At 51.2% G+C, this 13,777-nt stretch overlaps 8 protein-coding genes across 8 annotated transcripts; 5 read left to right on the top strand and 3 right to left on the bottom strand.

The window, feature by feature from the left end:
* Window positions 1-171: 171 nt before the first annotated feature.
* On the top strand, window positions 172-1,515 carry MGL_3545 (uncharacterized protein; the record flags this gene model as incomplete). The annotated part of the gene is made up of 1 exon (XM_001729458.1): window positions 172-1,515. The coding sequence occupies one exon, from the start codon at window positions 172-174 to the stop codon at window positions 1,513-1,515; it is 1,344 nt and encodes a 447-aa protein (XP_001729510.1).
* Window positions 1,516-2,044: 529 nt separating this feature from the next.
* On the top strand, window positions 2,045-3,388 carry MGL_3544 (uncharacterized protein; the record flags this gene model as incomplete). The annotated part of the gene is made up of 1 exon (XM_001729457.1): window positions 2,045-3,388. The coding sequence occupies one exon, from the start codon at window positions 2,045-2,047 to the stop codon at window positions 3,386-3,388; it is 1,344 nt and encodes a 447-aa protein (XP_001729509.1).
* A 617-nt stretch (window positions 3,389-4,005) lies between these two features.
* MGL_3543 (uncharacterized protein) lies at window positions 4,006-5,076 on the top strand (the record flags this gene model as incomplete). The annotated part of the gene is made up of 1 exon (XM_001729456.1): window positions 4,006-5,076. One exon carries the CDS (start codon window positions 4,006-4,008, stop codon window positions 5,074-5,076), a length of 1,071 nt encoding a protein of 356 aa, XP_001729508.1.
* A 1,600-nt stretch (window positions 5,077-6,676) lies between these two features.
* MGL_3542 (uncharacterized protein) lies at window positions 6,677-7,267 on the top strand (the record flags this gene model as incomplete). Its single annotated transcript, XM_001729455.1, has 1 exon — window positions 6,677-7,267. One exon carries the CDS (start codon window positions 6,677-6,679, stop codon window positions 7,265-7,267), a length of 591 nt encoding a protein of 196 aa, XP_001729507.1.
* A 416-nt stretch (window positions 7,268-7,683) lies between these two features.
* MGL_3541 (uncharacterized protein) lies at window positions 7,684-8,424 on the bottom strand (the record flags this gene model as incomplete). Its single annotated transcript, XM_001729454.1, has 1 exon — window positions 7,684-8,424. One exon carries the CDS (start codon window positions 8,422-8,424, stop codon window positions 7,684-7,686), a length of 741 nt encoding a protein of 246 aa, XP_001729506.1.
* A 262-nt stretch (window positions 8,425-8,686) lies between these two features.
* On the bottom strand, window positions 8,687-9,907 carry MGL_3540 (uncharacterized protein; the record flags this gene model as incomplete). The annotated part of the gene is made up of 1 exon (XM_001729453.1): window positions 8,687-9,907. One exon carries the CDS (start codon window positions 9,905-9,907, stop codon window positions 8,687-8,689), a length of 1,221 nt encoding a protein of 406 aa, XP_001729505.1.
* Window positions 9,908-10,323: 416 nt separating this feature from the next.
* Window positions 10,324-11,194, bottom strand: MGL_3539 (uncharacterized protein; the record flags this gene model as incomplete). Its single annotated transcript, XM_001729452.1, has 2 exons — window positions 10,324-11,047; window positions 11,085-11,194. The coding sequence occupies 2 exons, from the start codon at window positions 11,192-11,194 to the stop codon at window positions 10,324-10,326; spliced, it is 834 nt and encodes a 277-aa protein (XP_001729504.1).
* Window positions 11,195-11,674: 480 nt separating this feature from the next.
* On the top strand, window positions 11,675-13,134 carry MGL_3538 (uncharacterized protein; the record flags this gene model as incomplete). Its single annotated transcript, XM_001729451.1, has 2 exons — window positions 11,675-11,704; window positions 11,737-13,134. The coding sequence occupies 2 exons, from the start codon at window positions 11,675-11,677 to the stop codon at window positions 13,132-13,134; spliced, it is 1,428 nt and encodes a 475-aa protein (XP_001729503.1).
* Between the last annotated feature and the right edge of the window lie 643 nt (window positions 13,135-13,777).

The following is a 13,777-nucleotide window of genomic DNA, read 5'->3' as shown; positions in this document are numbered from 1 at the left end:
GGACTGGTTTGCTGTTGCCTGGTCACACTTGTTGTTATGCCTATCATAGCCTATTTTGCATGAATTCTATTTAGATGATACCCCAAGATTCAAGCCAGGTGATGATGCACATGTGTGGAGGATCTGAAGCTTGGGCCATTTCTTCACAAAACCCTGCGTTCCAGTTCCACAATGGGATCAAAGACCGATCTGCTATGGTCAACCATAACCTTGCCATGCGGCGCAGTGATTCCAAATCGGTTTACCAAAGCCCCCATGGAGGAAATGCTGTCGACTTTGGGCGGGGGTAAGCCAAATGACGACGTGTACCGTCTCTACAAAGCATGGGCTGACGGTGGCTGGGGCTTGATTATCACGGGAAATGTCGCTGTGGATCGCCGCTACATCGGCATGTTCTTTGATATGGTTGTGCCTGATGCAGGCAATGAAAAAGTCGATGCCGAGTATCTGACGGAGTTCATCAAATATGCACGCGCCACAAAGGGCTTTGATGTCGGTGACGCACGCGCTGACTCCTCGCCACCGGACGGACGCCGCCCATTGGCAGTCGTGCAGCTTGTGCACTGTGGGCGTCAATCGATGCGCTGCGCATACAGAATGCCATGGGTTCCAGCTGTTGCACCTTCTGTTGTGCCTGTTCAGACATTCAGAGATAAGCGTAGCTGGTTCGATGCCATCATGTTTGGCACACCACATGCATTGACTTTCGATGAGGTTCAGGATGTGATTCATCGCTTCATCCGTGCTGCCGTCTTCATGGAAAAGGCGGGCTTCGATGGCATTGAGCTTCACGCTGCTCATGGATACCTACTCTCGAGTTTCCTGAGTCCAAAGACCAACCTTCGAGACGACGAGTATGGCGGCGATGCTGAGCGCCGCTTCCGTATAATTCGGGAAATTATCGAGGGAATCCGAGAGAAGGTCTCGCCAAAGTTTGTCGTTGGCATCAAGCTAAACTCCAGTGACTACATTCATGGTGGACAGACGGAGGACGATGCACTGCAGAACGTCAAGTGGCTGGCAGAGACCAACATGGTGGACTTTGTGGAGGTGAGTGGCGGTAGCTACGAGTCGCCAGCATTCGCCGAGAGTGCCTCAGAGCGAACGAAACAGCGCGAAGGATTCTTTGTTGGATTTGCGCAGCGCGCACACAGTATCCTTCCATCTGGCTGTCGAATGTGCATCATTGTTACGGGCGGCTTCCAAACACGCGCTGGCATCTATGACACCCTAGCATCTGGTGTGGCAGATTCTGTTGGCATTGGACGCCCAGCATGCCTCGAACCACACTTGCCTCGCAAGTTAATGGATTCGACTGTTTCAGATGAGGATGCCAAGGCGGTTGTGTGGAAGCCCCCAGCACCACCCGTATTTATTCCGAAGTTGCCACTTGCTGGATTCGGCTGGGCGACCATGTGGCACTCTGCTCAACTGCATTTGATCGCACATGGAGATCCGACGGATCCTCATGCAAGTATGGGATCATTCTTCTACAACTTGCACTTTTGGAAGTAGTCTTATTTGTAAAAATACTTAATTGTCTATCAAGTTTTGTATCACGCCTTACACTTATGGTATATCGACCGCAAAGAATACGAACCTGAGAGAGATTACTTAGTCATGGCCTACAACGGTTTGTTGTCTTGTAGACCTAGAAATTATGTGTCGCATTTCACAGTAGCGTTGGCATATGATGGTGACTGCCACGACTTCAAACTGGGCTAACTGTGTCCTGCTAGCGCATGTGCCAAGCGCGGCGCTTCAGCGAGAAAAACACGCACACACTCTCACACTCACTCAAAGTATCAACACACTAGATCTTTATGGCGAACAGCTTTTATTCCTTTTCATTTCAAATACGGCGCATCCGTTTACTCATGAGATTCTTGCACACCCTAGCACGATGCGTGGTGCTATTGGCAAGCAAATGGCAGAACTAGAACAATTCGAACCCAAGATGACGCGTCCCCATAGTGCCCAGGCGTAGTGGAGAAGAATTCATGTGCGCTTTAATTGCTTCTGCGTCTTGGCTCAGACATCCATCATGAATTCCAACATCAACATTCTTGCATCAGAACTAACCTTGCCATGCGGCGCAGTGATTCCAAATCGGTTTACCAAAGCCCCCATGGAGGAAATGCTGTCGACTTTGGGCGGGGGTAAGCCAAATGACGACGTGTACCGTCTCTACAAAGCATGGGCTGACGGTGGCTGGGGCTTGATTATCACGGGAAATGTCGCTGTGGATCGCCGCTACATCGGCATGTTCTTTGATATGGTTGTGCCTGATGCAGGCAATGAAAAAGTCGATGCCGAGTATCTGACGGAGTTCATCAAATATGCACGCGCCACAAAGGGCTTTGATGTCGGTGACGCACGCGCTGACTCCTCGCCACCGGACGGACGCCGCCCATTGGCAGTCGTGCAGCTTGTGCACTGTGGGCGTCAATCGATGCGTGGCTCATTCCGTTTTCCATGGAAACCATCTGTTGCTCCGTCGGCCGTGCCAGTCCAGGTGTCGAAAGACAAACCAGGTATGATTGATGCCATTATGTTCGGCACACCACATGCATTGACTTTCGATGAGGTTCAGGACGTGATCCAGCGCTTCATCCGTGCTGCCGTCTTCATGGAAAAGGCGGGCTTCGATGGCATTGAGCTTCACGCTGCTCATGGATACCTACTCTCGAGTTTCCTGAGTCCAAAGACCAACCTTCGAGACGACGAGTATGGCGGCGATGCTGAGCGCCGCTTCCGTATAATTCGGGAAATTATCGAGGGAATCCGAGAGAAGGTCTCGCCAAAGTTTGTCGTTGGCATCAAGCTAAACTCCAGTGACTACATTCATGGTGGACAGACGGAGGACGATGCACTGCAGAACGTCAAGTGGCTGGCAGAGACCAACATGGTGGACTTTGTGGAGGTGAGTGGCGGTAGCTACGAGTCGCCAGCTATGGCCGGGAATGCGTCGGAACGAACGAAACAGCGCGAAGGATTCTTTGTTGGATTTGCGCAGCGTGCTCACGGTATCCTTCCACCCAGCTCGCAAATGCGGATTCTCGTAACTGGTGGATTCCATTCCCGGGTGGGGATTCGAAATGCGGTTGAGTCAGGTGTAGCAGATGCGGTTGGTATTGGACGACCAGCTAGCATTGAGCCAGCACTTCCTCGCAAATTATTGGACAACAATATTTCAGATGAGGATGCGAAGGGTGAAACATGGACGCCACCGCCACCACCGTCTTTCATGCCGAAAGTCGCAGCGATTGGTTTTGGCTGGTCGACCATGTGGCACTCAGCTCAACTGCATTTGATTGCCCACGGCAAGCCAACGGATCCTAAAGCAAGCATGAAGGATTTCTTCCTCAATTTGCACTATTGGAAATAGATACAGTATTATAGTATTGAAAGCAGGAGCTTTGAGGATCGCCCTCTTTTTTTCCCGTACGGTGTACAACACGAGCCCATGTGAAATGCGCGTTCTGAGATGAGGATCTGACACTGACGAACCGAGATTGTCACACCTCCACTTGGGTGCACGACATCAACCTCCTCCCACTTGAGCCGTACGGCATGGTACAATCGCCACCATGCGTGGGTGCTTGGAAAGCGCCCATGCAACTGTTCGGCCAGCTTTTAGGCGAGGTAAGCATAAAGAAAAGGCTCTAATACAAGACATCACAGCCAAGTCCTCCCTCCGTTCTGGTCCATGCACCTAACAGTGTGCGAACGGCCAACAGTCTTGTGCGTCATGCATTGGAATCATACAAGGCCAGCGATCCGACGCATGTACGTATTACACATGTCTCGCCTCTCGTTTCATGTACACCACGACTTTTATATACGAATGTGCTTCAACAGCTGAAAAGTGACGCTGAGGCATGTTCCGATGCAAGCTCATTCCTGAAGGCTGCACGTGTGCTGGCAAAGCCAATTTCTAAATGGGTTATTGCGGTGTATGATTCTGAGCGCATTCGTGATATATGGCCTGAGCATATATCAGAGATGTGGCCTCTTCTTGCCGAGATGATGGGCTGTCAGGGCAAGGTCATGGTCGTGTTTGTGTCGCCGTTATCATGGGCATCATTCCGAAGCACGAGTGGGCGGACTATGTCAACAAGTCCTTTGTGCATCAGGATTCCGCGCCTCCCACGAGATGATGTGCTTGCCCTCCTGGATCAAGATGCAGAAACCGCCCTCACGCACGTGCCTGATGGAATCGACTTTGGATTGTATCGCGTTGTATGTCAAGTATTCTACGACACTGTCAAAGACACTATCCGCGACGAGTATGAGATACGGATTCTCTATACACATTTATGGCGTAAGCTAATGAGTGTCGTGCATGCGAAAGGTGTCAGGCCCAATATGCCATCGCTCATGCCACACATCAGCGAGCTTTGTCGAGATGCGCTGGCCCGCGTCGCGCCAAGACATGTGGGGCCGTCGGCATGGGCCTTGGACTCCAATGTGACAAAACCTGAAAGTGCCTTGATGGCATTGCCGTCCCGCACAGGATTTGGTGTCATGCAAGCTTTTCTGCTCATTTCTGCGTTCCTTGCCTCCTACAACCCCGCCATTACCGATGTTAAATATTTCGTTCGCGAGCTTAAAGTATCGAGGAAGAGGCGACGCGGAAAGGCACAAAAGGCGGCACAAGAAGCACTCATGGAAATGGAAGGTATGACAGAGATCTTCGATCGAACGCAATTCTGGGGCCCTCGGCCTTTTACACTTGAGCGAGTCTTGGCCATGTATCATGCGCTCCTTGCAGACTTTGAGCTAGATCTTAACGAAGACGGCCTCTTGGCACCTGCCGAGCGTGCAGCACGAACGAGTGACAACAAAGCGGAGCTGAATTTGGAGCACGTCGCTGGAGAGTTCTGGAGCCGTTCGTCGACGGCTCTAGCTGAGTTGAATGAACTCGTGCGACAACAGCTGATTGTGCGCATTTCACCTGCCAACAAGCTTGGTGCGATGCAATACCGAGTAAATGCATCATTCGAATATGTGTACCAAGTGGCTGTAGCAGTAGGTTTCCCTCTGAGAGTGTGGCTTTGGGACACGTACACTTAATGACCCAGCCGAAGTTCACGCCAGATCTTATAAGGTCCTTTTTGTTGGCCATGTTTGTACATGACCTGGATTTTGTAAATTCGCACAAGCAGCCCGCTATCTTCAACTGGAACAAATGCATCAGATGGCCGACTGCATGCAAGAAATTGTCGCGCTTCTGTTTCCAGGTCCGCACGGTCTTCTGGAGAGAAAGCTTGGCCCAGACTTGCGTGTGGAATAAATCCTTGTCGCGTCCGTTTCGACGGCAGAATTGGTGCAGCTGTTTTGCTCAAGTCGTGCTGCAGTGCTAAAAGAGGCTCTGCCGTGATTTTGTCAGGCCGCAAGTGCATGTTCGTATAGGCACGCAACCGAAATGAATGCACTTCGCATAGACGAAGGTTGTGAGCTGAATGCCGCTTGCACACATCCACCAGACGCTGAGATAAATCTTGAAGAGTCTGAGATAGCCATGCTGGTAGGTCAGTTGATACTGCTGGTGATGAAGAAGCTGAAAATGAGCGTTCTTTAGACGCCGGTGGTTTGATTATGAACGGTGGGATTAGCGTAATGTGCGGTAGCCATCGAGTGTAGGCTGCATCGTATGAATGTCGAATATTTTGCAGGGCAGCGAATCTATGTTCAGCTGTGGTGTCTAGTGGTTCTAATAGCGTCACCACAAGCGCCTTGTACGACATCCAGCAATGCTTACTTATGAATCAACGCCTGGTGAGTACATGCAGTGCATCTCTCATTTCGTGCGCCGGGACTAAAGGCGTTGCCGACCTCCACCGCCTTCAGTTCGAGCAACACGTCGATTTACCGAACGCGCTATTTGTCCAACACGCCACACTTTCGTTGCGACATTGGCCGTCCATATCTATTTAGCCACAGATTGTTATGGCATCGTCACAAGCCGTTGTCGATGCGCGTCTCGCGCGTCCTGCTAGGAAACAGATATCATACGCTGAATTGGAAGAGATTCGCAACCATGCCGAACGTTTTTTGGGGGAAGGAATGATCTATAATGTCTGGTATAACAAAATGTCTGGAGGTGATTCAGGACATGGTTTCGAATCGAAGAGTCGCTCGAAAACACGGTGTGATATTGCGCGCGACTCTGGCTATACTCGAGCAGACATGCGAATTCAAGCTAGCGCAGGAGGCGTCTCTGACACGACCTATGTGTGCCTGTTTTTTGCACGTGGTTGCTGCCCTAAAGGGTATGTTGAATGGTAGATGCTTTCCACATGCCATGAAACAGCTAACAACAGGGAGGAATGCAATTATCTGCACCGATTGCCGAGACCATACGAAGTCGCTGACCAAGGCACCGATGTGTTTGGGCGCGAAAAGTATGGAAGCTATCGAGATGACATGGGCGGTGTTGGCTCAATGCTAAGAGTAAACAAGACACTTTACGTGGGTCGCATAAACGAAGAGACAACTCTAAGCTTCAGACGTGCCGCTGCGAATCCAGCAGAAAGTCAAGATGACGCGGGGGCCACACCTATGTCCAAGATTGTCCGCCGTCATTTTAGTGAATGGGGCGAATTAGATCATGGTATGTATGCACACCTTGTATGGGGAGTGAAGTGTGGTCTACTTACTTCTAGTGCGCGTAATGATTGGACGTGGTATCGCGTTTGTCACATACAAATACGAAGCAAATGCCCAATTCGCAAAGGAAGCCATGATGCACCAGTCGCTTGATCACGACGAAGTTTTGAACGTGCGCTGGGCTGCCGAAGATCCACGAAGCGATGGCGAAGCTCGTGACGCGCATGAGAGGCGGGGACTTGCTGAAAAACGCATTTCGGAAGTGGAGAACACGCGTCTCGCGCTTCAGGACGATTACAAAGAGCTCAAGAACTCTGATGTTGACTGGGAGGAGTACGCCCGGGCGAAACGACAACGCCTCAACTTGTCTGAGGAAGAGAAGAAGCGGCTCGACGAAGAAAACGAACGGGGCTGGGACGAGTATTATGCATCCAAAAAGACAATATCCCCATTGACACCTCAAAATGCTCAGGCCCTACATCCCTCGTTAGCAAAGCCTTCCTTGCTAAGTGATGACGCACTTCAATCCCTCCATGCGCTGCGCAATCGCGCGACAATTGTTGACAGAACACCGTCGAATGTTAATGAAGCCCCCAAAAAGACAAATTCAGTGGCATTGGATGGTATTGCAGCCTATGAGAGCGATAGTGATTGATGCACTCGAGGCATTTATCGGAGCTCACTAGGCATAGCTCCTGAGGGGCCATCATCCCGCAAATCCATGGCACCAAGTGCATTCAAAGCCATCCATCGAGCCATGGTCGTGCGTGCCTCAAAAGTGGCACTAGCAATGTGAGGCAGGATCATGACTTTGTTTTGCAGATCAGCGGCTAGGAGAGGATGATTCGCAGGAACATTTGGCTCGCCCTCCAGTACGTCAAGACCAGCCCCAGCGATCTGATTGCGCTTCAATGCATCAACCAGTGCATTTGTATCTACAAGGGGACCGCGACCAACGTTGACAAGGTAAGCAGACGACCTGCGTAGGGTCAGTATCAAAACAAGACATGTCTTGAACATACTTCATTGAATTCAAAAAATCCGCGTTGACAATGTGTTTTGTTGTTTCATTCAACGTACAGATAAGACTGCGTAGTTAATAAATTCTGACCACAAGACGTACAAGATGACATCGCAGTGTGTCGCAAAACGTTTCGTGTCAGGTTCGTTCTCAACCGGTACTGGCAGTCGGCCATGACACTTGAAGTAGCATTGAAGAACGTCATCTTTCGCAATGTGACGGAAGTAATCCTCATGCATGTCAAAAGGACGTGGACGGGCCGTTTGATACAATATCTTGGCTGGTCTGAATGGCATCAGCTTCCGCACAAGCGTTTGCGAAATGCTACCAAAGCCCAAAAAACCGACTGTCTTTCCCTCGAGCGCAGGCCCACAGAAACTGAGAGGCGACCACGGATTCGACGCCCAGACACCATCTTTAACTGTAAAGTAGCCTTCAATCACATTTCGCATGAGGTTCAACGAAAGGAGCAATGCCAAATCTGCCACAGCACCCGAGAGTACATCAGGCGTATACCCGATCCGAATCCCTCGTTTTTTCGCTGCTTCACAGTCGATGTGCTCGTATCCCACGCTCATTGTGGAAATAACTTTCAAAGAAGCACCAGCCCTCTCCATAACGGCCTCGTCAACTTTATTCATTGGTATGCACAGCAAAGCTGTTGCACCCGGTACATGTTCCATAATCCACTCTCGAGAAGCTGTCTTGGAGTGGTCGCCTGGCTCTGGCTTCCAAAGACGCAGCTCAATTTTTCCAGCATCGCAATAACGCGAAAGAATATCTTCTGGCATCCAGCATGTCTGTACAACGATGGGCTTTGACATGGCTGTTCTGCTGCACGTCTCGTGGCTTTACTGTAATGGAAGACTAGACGACAAACGCGTCAACTTAGCAGCACACAGGCCACCCACTCGACTCGACGAACCCGATGCGTGGAGCCCTCCACAAGCCCGTGTCTGAAGCACGTCGGAGCCGTAGCACATCTAAGTCGTGACACTACCAGAAGCTAAGCAAAAAAATAAATCGCTATGGATGTCACTGTGTGAAGAGCATTTAAAAGAGCTCGTCTGCGTATGGGAGCTGCTTCACATCACCAAGTGCCACCGACGATGGCTTGCTCTTCAGAAGAGTCTGTGCAGCAGAAGACACGTCAGCGGCCTTGATAGACTCAAACTTGTCCAGTACGCTATCAAGGCTGGCTGATGAGTCATCAAGCAAGCCAGTAGCAATTGTCTCGTGGCTCAATGCACGAGTGCCTTCGAAGTCCTGCGCAGCAAGGAACTTGGCCTTGGCCACAGCACGAGCAACATCCTCAGACGACACGCTATCAGCGGCGGCCTTCAGGGTCTGAGAGGCAGCCTTCGCAGCTTCGGACACCTTGGCCGAAGGAGCAATGACATGAATACCAAACAGACCCGTGTCCTGCAACGAGATGTTGAAGGCGTGTGCTTTTGCGCCAGTGATTTGAGAAAGAGGGCTTAGACCAGCGGACCACTTGACCGACGAGTTACCACCCAGCAGAGACTCGAGCACAAACAAAGGAGCTGCATTGACACGCGAGGCACCCTCGAAAGCCAGGAAGAAGTGGTCAACGGGAAGACCATGACCGTGAGCATCAGTCATAGCTGCACGGCAGTCACCGCCATAGTACTTCGAAGGAGCAGCTTTAAGAGCGGAGCCGGCCGGCACATTCTCAAAGTGCTTGGATACAAGCGAGCGTAGTGTGGCATCCGACAGACCCGAGCTCACAATCGCCAAGTTCGACTTGTTCATAGCCTGCGCTGCGTAAGCGCGGACGGCCTCGACAGTGACAGGCGACGATGGACTTGCAAAGAGCGAGCTGCCGACACCACGACTGCGGTATGCATACGAGAAAAGTGCGTCCATACCGAGAGCAACAGGGTCCTGGGAGGCTTGCTCGCTGTCAGCGACCATAGAGGGAATTACATCCTCGTTGAACTCGTGGCGGCAGTACTTGCCATTGCCGACAACATTTGCAAGAAGCTCAATAAAATGAGCCTCATCGCCCTTAAGGAACTCAGCAGTGAGAAGTAGGTGCTCACGAGAAAGCGATGCAGACAGGACACCACCATTCAGCTCCGTCTCACGCACAATACGGAGTGCCGAACGGTCTTTTGTTGACCTGAATGCAAAGTTCTTCAATGCATGTGCCACTCCAGCCTCAGACTCAAAGCGAGGACCAGCGCGAACAGCAACCGTGACAGACGCCACAGGCGCGCCTTCGTTCTGTTTGTTAGACCCACACTTCGACATCAATGTCAAAAGTTAGACATACCATGGCCACCTGAGGAATCGAGGCGGCACTCGTAGAAAGCGAGCGCGAGCCAGCAGCACGCAGCTGGGCAGGCACAGAACGCAGCACGCTAGCCGAGGACCTTGACATGGACATGTGGTATGGTAAAAGTCCTGCTCGCTGCAGAATGAGGAAGGTAGCAGTGCTGCCCGTGCCAGCCAATGCGAAGAACTCTGTCGCTTACAAACACAAGTGCCTCCTAGGCTCGTCCCGGCCAAATCGGTCGTTTCCTACTTGACCACCCGTGTTGTTCCGGGGTTATGATACACGTGACTAAGTGGGACTCGGCAAATGTCCCCACTGGGTATTATGAACTTGTCGAGCTGACCGCTCGCACGGTTGTGGCACACATGGCCAAATTTGTTCCAACATAGATTTAAAACCGTGAACGCTTCACGCCAGGCTGCATCGTAGGTCCACTTGATCGTTTGCTCGCTTGCTCCTCCAGTATAATTCGCTCAGCAGCTCCCAAGTGTGTTGGTGGTGGACGTTTCCTCAAAGGTACATCACCAGTATCGTTCACAGACGTAGCGTGAGTAGTAGCTTTTCTCTCGGAAGCTTTTGATGCAGCCTTGAGTGGATTCGTGCGCTTCGGAAGTATTGTTGGCGGACTCTCGGATATCGACCGTGAAGTGCGAGACTCGACCTTCGATGGTAAAGGCCGGTCCTCTGCTCCTGACGCTGACTCTTTGGAGAGAGATAAAGAAAGTTTGACAGGAAGTTGCGAGTCTTGTCGCAAAATGCCACTTGTTGTTCCGGGAAGAATCGAAGCTGAAGCGGGTTCGTGACTTTGGGCGTATTGCTCTTGAGCTCGTCGAATTTGTTCATCGAGCTCTTTGCGCGAGCGTTGTTCATCGTCTATTTTTGCACGGTCCATTTTCTTAATAGCATCTTGGCGCGCACGAGCAGTAGACGACGTGTCAATCCAAGATATGAACCAGCCCAGCTCACTTCCTTCCACTTTCGCAATTCCTGCGCGGCCCAAAAACTTGACAAACTCTGAGAGCGAGACCCACCGCGTTGCGTTCATATGTATATGATGCCGATCCTGGATGTATTCCTGGTAAACAGTATTGGCAAGCACGCGACGGGTGCCAAACCTGCGTATTAGAGCGCAACTTTATGCAGTCGACATACCTCCGGCTAAGTAATGTCACAAATTCATGTTGAAACTGAGAGCTGTAGTCATGAATTACCTTACCCGCTCGCTGGCCTCCTTCGCCAGTCCTTGCAGCTAATTGCCTCATATGTGCTTCTGATTCGATATGACACTTGTAGCCATTGGCATCGCGACAAGCTTTGGAGCATATTTGGCAGTACCATCGCAAGCGAGTCAGGCCTCGCGCCTTCATCGCATTACTGATCGCTTTCCTATCAAAACGTTAGTCATTGGTACCGCCAAAAGGCCATCCGGTGTCCACGTACGGAGTCCCTGCTTCAGCACGACCCATATTGCTGGCAAGTGAACGGCGCTCCTGAGCGAAGTGGAGGTAGTCGTCATTGACGCTGCCTTACCGCAAGGGGCGAACATACGGGTTTCATCGGCCGAGGCATAGATACTTTCTTGCCACGAAACAATAGTCCTCAATCTCTGTTCCTCTCCCCCAAACAGTATGTTGGCCCTCGTTGTCCGCGCGCGAGCTCCGGTGCTAATTCGACCACTTCTTTCGCAGGCTAGACGTAGTATTCCTTTGGGTGCACGTTTAATATCTGTTACACCCCAAATCATGTCCTCGGTCCAGATTCCTAACGACTTTGTACGTGCTAACTATGATTAACGCGCGGGTAGAACAGCGTCCTGTACAAGCCCCTCTCTGAGGCCGACCCAGAGGTACAGGAAATCATCAACAATGAGACGTATCGTCAGTTCACTGGCCTTGAGCTTATTGCGTCTGAAAACTTGACTTCGCTGGCCACGATGGAAGCCAACGGTTCGATCTTGACGAACAAGTACTCGGAAGGTCTCCCAGGCTCGCGTTACTACGGTGGTAACGAGTACATTGACCAGCTTGAGGCTCTTACGCAAAAGCGCGCCCTTGCTGCTTTCGACCTGGACCCGAACGTGTGGGGAGTCAACGTGCAACCATACTCTGGTTCCACTGCCAACTTCGCTGCCTTCACAGCTTTGATTCAGCCACAAGACCGTGTTATGGGTCTTGGCCTGCCAGATGGTGGCCATCTTACGCACGGTTACTACACGGCTAAGAAGAAGATCACTGCTTCTTCAATCTACTTCCAGTCTTTCCCTTACCAGGTGAAGCGTGACGACGGGTACATTGACTACGAGCGTCTCCGTGTGAATGCCAACCTGTTTAAGCCTCGTCTTATTGTTTGTGGTGGTTCTGCATACCCACGTGACTGGGAATATAACACTATCGCTGAGATTGCCAAGGAGCAGGGTGCTTACCTCCTGTGTGATATGGCGCACATCTCTGGTCTGGTGGCTGGTAAGGAGCAGAACAATCCCTTCGAGTACTGTGATGTTGTCACTACGACAACGCACAAGACGCTCCGTGGCCCACGTGCCGGTCTTATTTTCTTCCGCAAGGACCGTGAACCTGACCTCGAGGCTCGTGTGAATGCCGCCGTGTTCCCTGCCTGCCAAGGTGGTCCACACAACAACACCATTGCTGGCATTGCTGTTGCTCTTAAGCAGGCCGCTGACCCAGCTTTCAAGCAATATGCTAAGCAAGTTCGTGCCAACGCGCAGGCCATTGCCAAGAAGCTGGTTTCTTACGGTTACCGCCTGCAGACGGAAGGCACTGACAACCACCTGGTGCTCTGGGACCTTCGCCCCATCGGTCTAACGGGCTCTAAGATTGAAAAGCTTTGCGACCTTGTGCACATTACGTTGAACAAGAATGCCGTCGCTGGCGACACGTCGGCTGTCGTGCCTGGTGGTGTTCGTATCGGTACAAATGCCCTCACTTCGCGTAGCATGACCGAAAAAGATATGGACCAAATCGGCGAGTTCCTCCACCGTGCTGTTGAGATTGCCCAGGTCCTTCAGAAAGAGGCTGGTTCTAAGTTGCTCAAAGACTTCATTGCCAAGGCTACAACTGGTGAAGGTGAGGGCCGCAAGATGATCCTCCAGCTAGCTGATGATGTCAAGGCCTTTGCCACAAGCTTCCCTCTCCCCGGCGTTCCTGACACGAGTGTCATTAAGAAACCTGCTGGCGCGCATTAAATTTGACACTGATCCACTGTATGCTCACTCAACCTGACATAGGCCCCCGAATCCCTTACATAGCGTTCAACCGTCTGTCACGTGTACTGAAACAAAAAGTTGTGCCAATGTGCTAACCACTCCACCTGTGTGGTCATTAGACACGTTCGCCACGATGTTAGGGCGCGTATTCGGACGCGCTGGCTCAGCGCGCATAACTCTTGTACCTGGTTTACGTGTGTGGTTACATACGTCCCCACTTCGTACCTCGAAAAGTACGCTAAGAAGGGGGAGAAAGAACTCGACCCAACTCTTGGATGATTTGTTCAGAAGCCGGAGCGAACCTAAGAAGAATGCAGACCACACGCCTATTGTGGATCGACGTAATAGAGGCTATCCCGCGTTAGCTTCATCAACAAAATGGGATGCTGTAAAAACACAGGAAAAAAAACTATCCAAGGACATTGATCCAATCTATACATGGAAGGATGTGCCTGTGTCGAGCGAAGTTCAACCTGGAGACTTCGTTGAAGCACGCAAGTCTACAATTACTTATGTTGGCGTAATTCTTCCGATTCCTGAAGACAAGGAAGTGTCTGGCGCAGGTCAGGGTGCATCTCACATTATGGTTTTAGCTACTGGACAAATTGAGCAAATTCGTGCG

The sequence above is a fragment of the Malassezia globosa genome (assembly GCF_000181695.2).
Source record: "Malassezia globosa CBS 7966 chromosome Unknown mgl_sf_9.1, whole genome shotgun sequence".
NCBI lineage: Eukaryota > Fungi > Basidiomycota > Malasseziomycetes > Malasseziales > Malasseziaceae > Malassezia > Malassezia globosa.
Note: the sequence above shows the minus strand (reverse complement) of the source record. Positions and strands in the feature narration are given on the sequence as shown.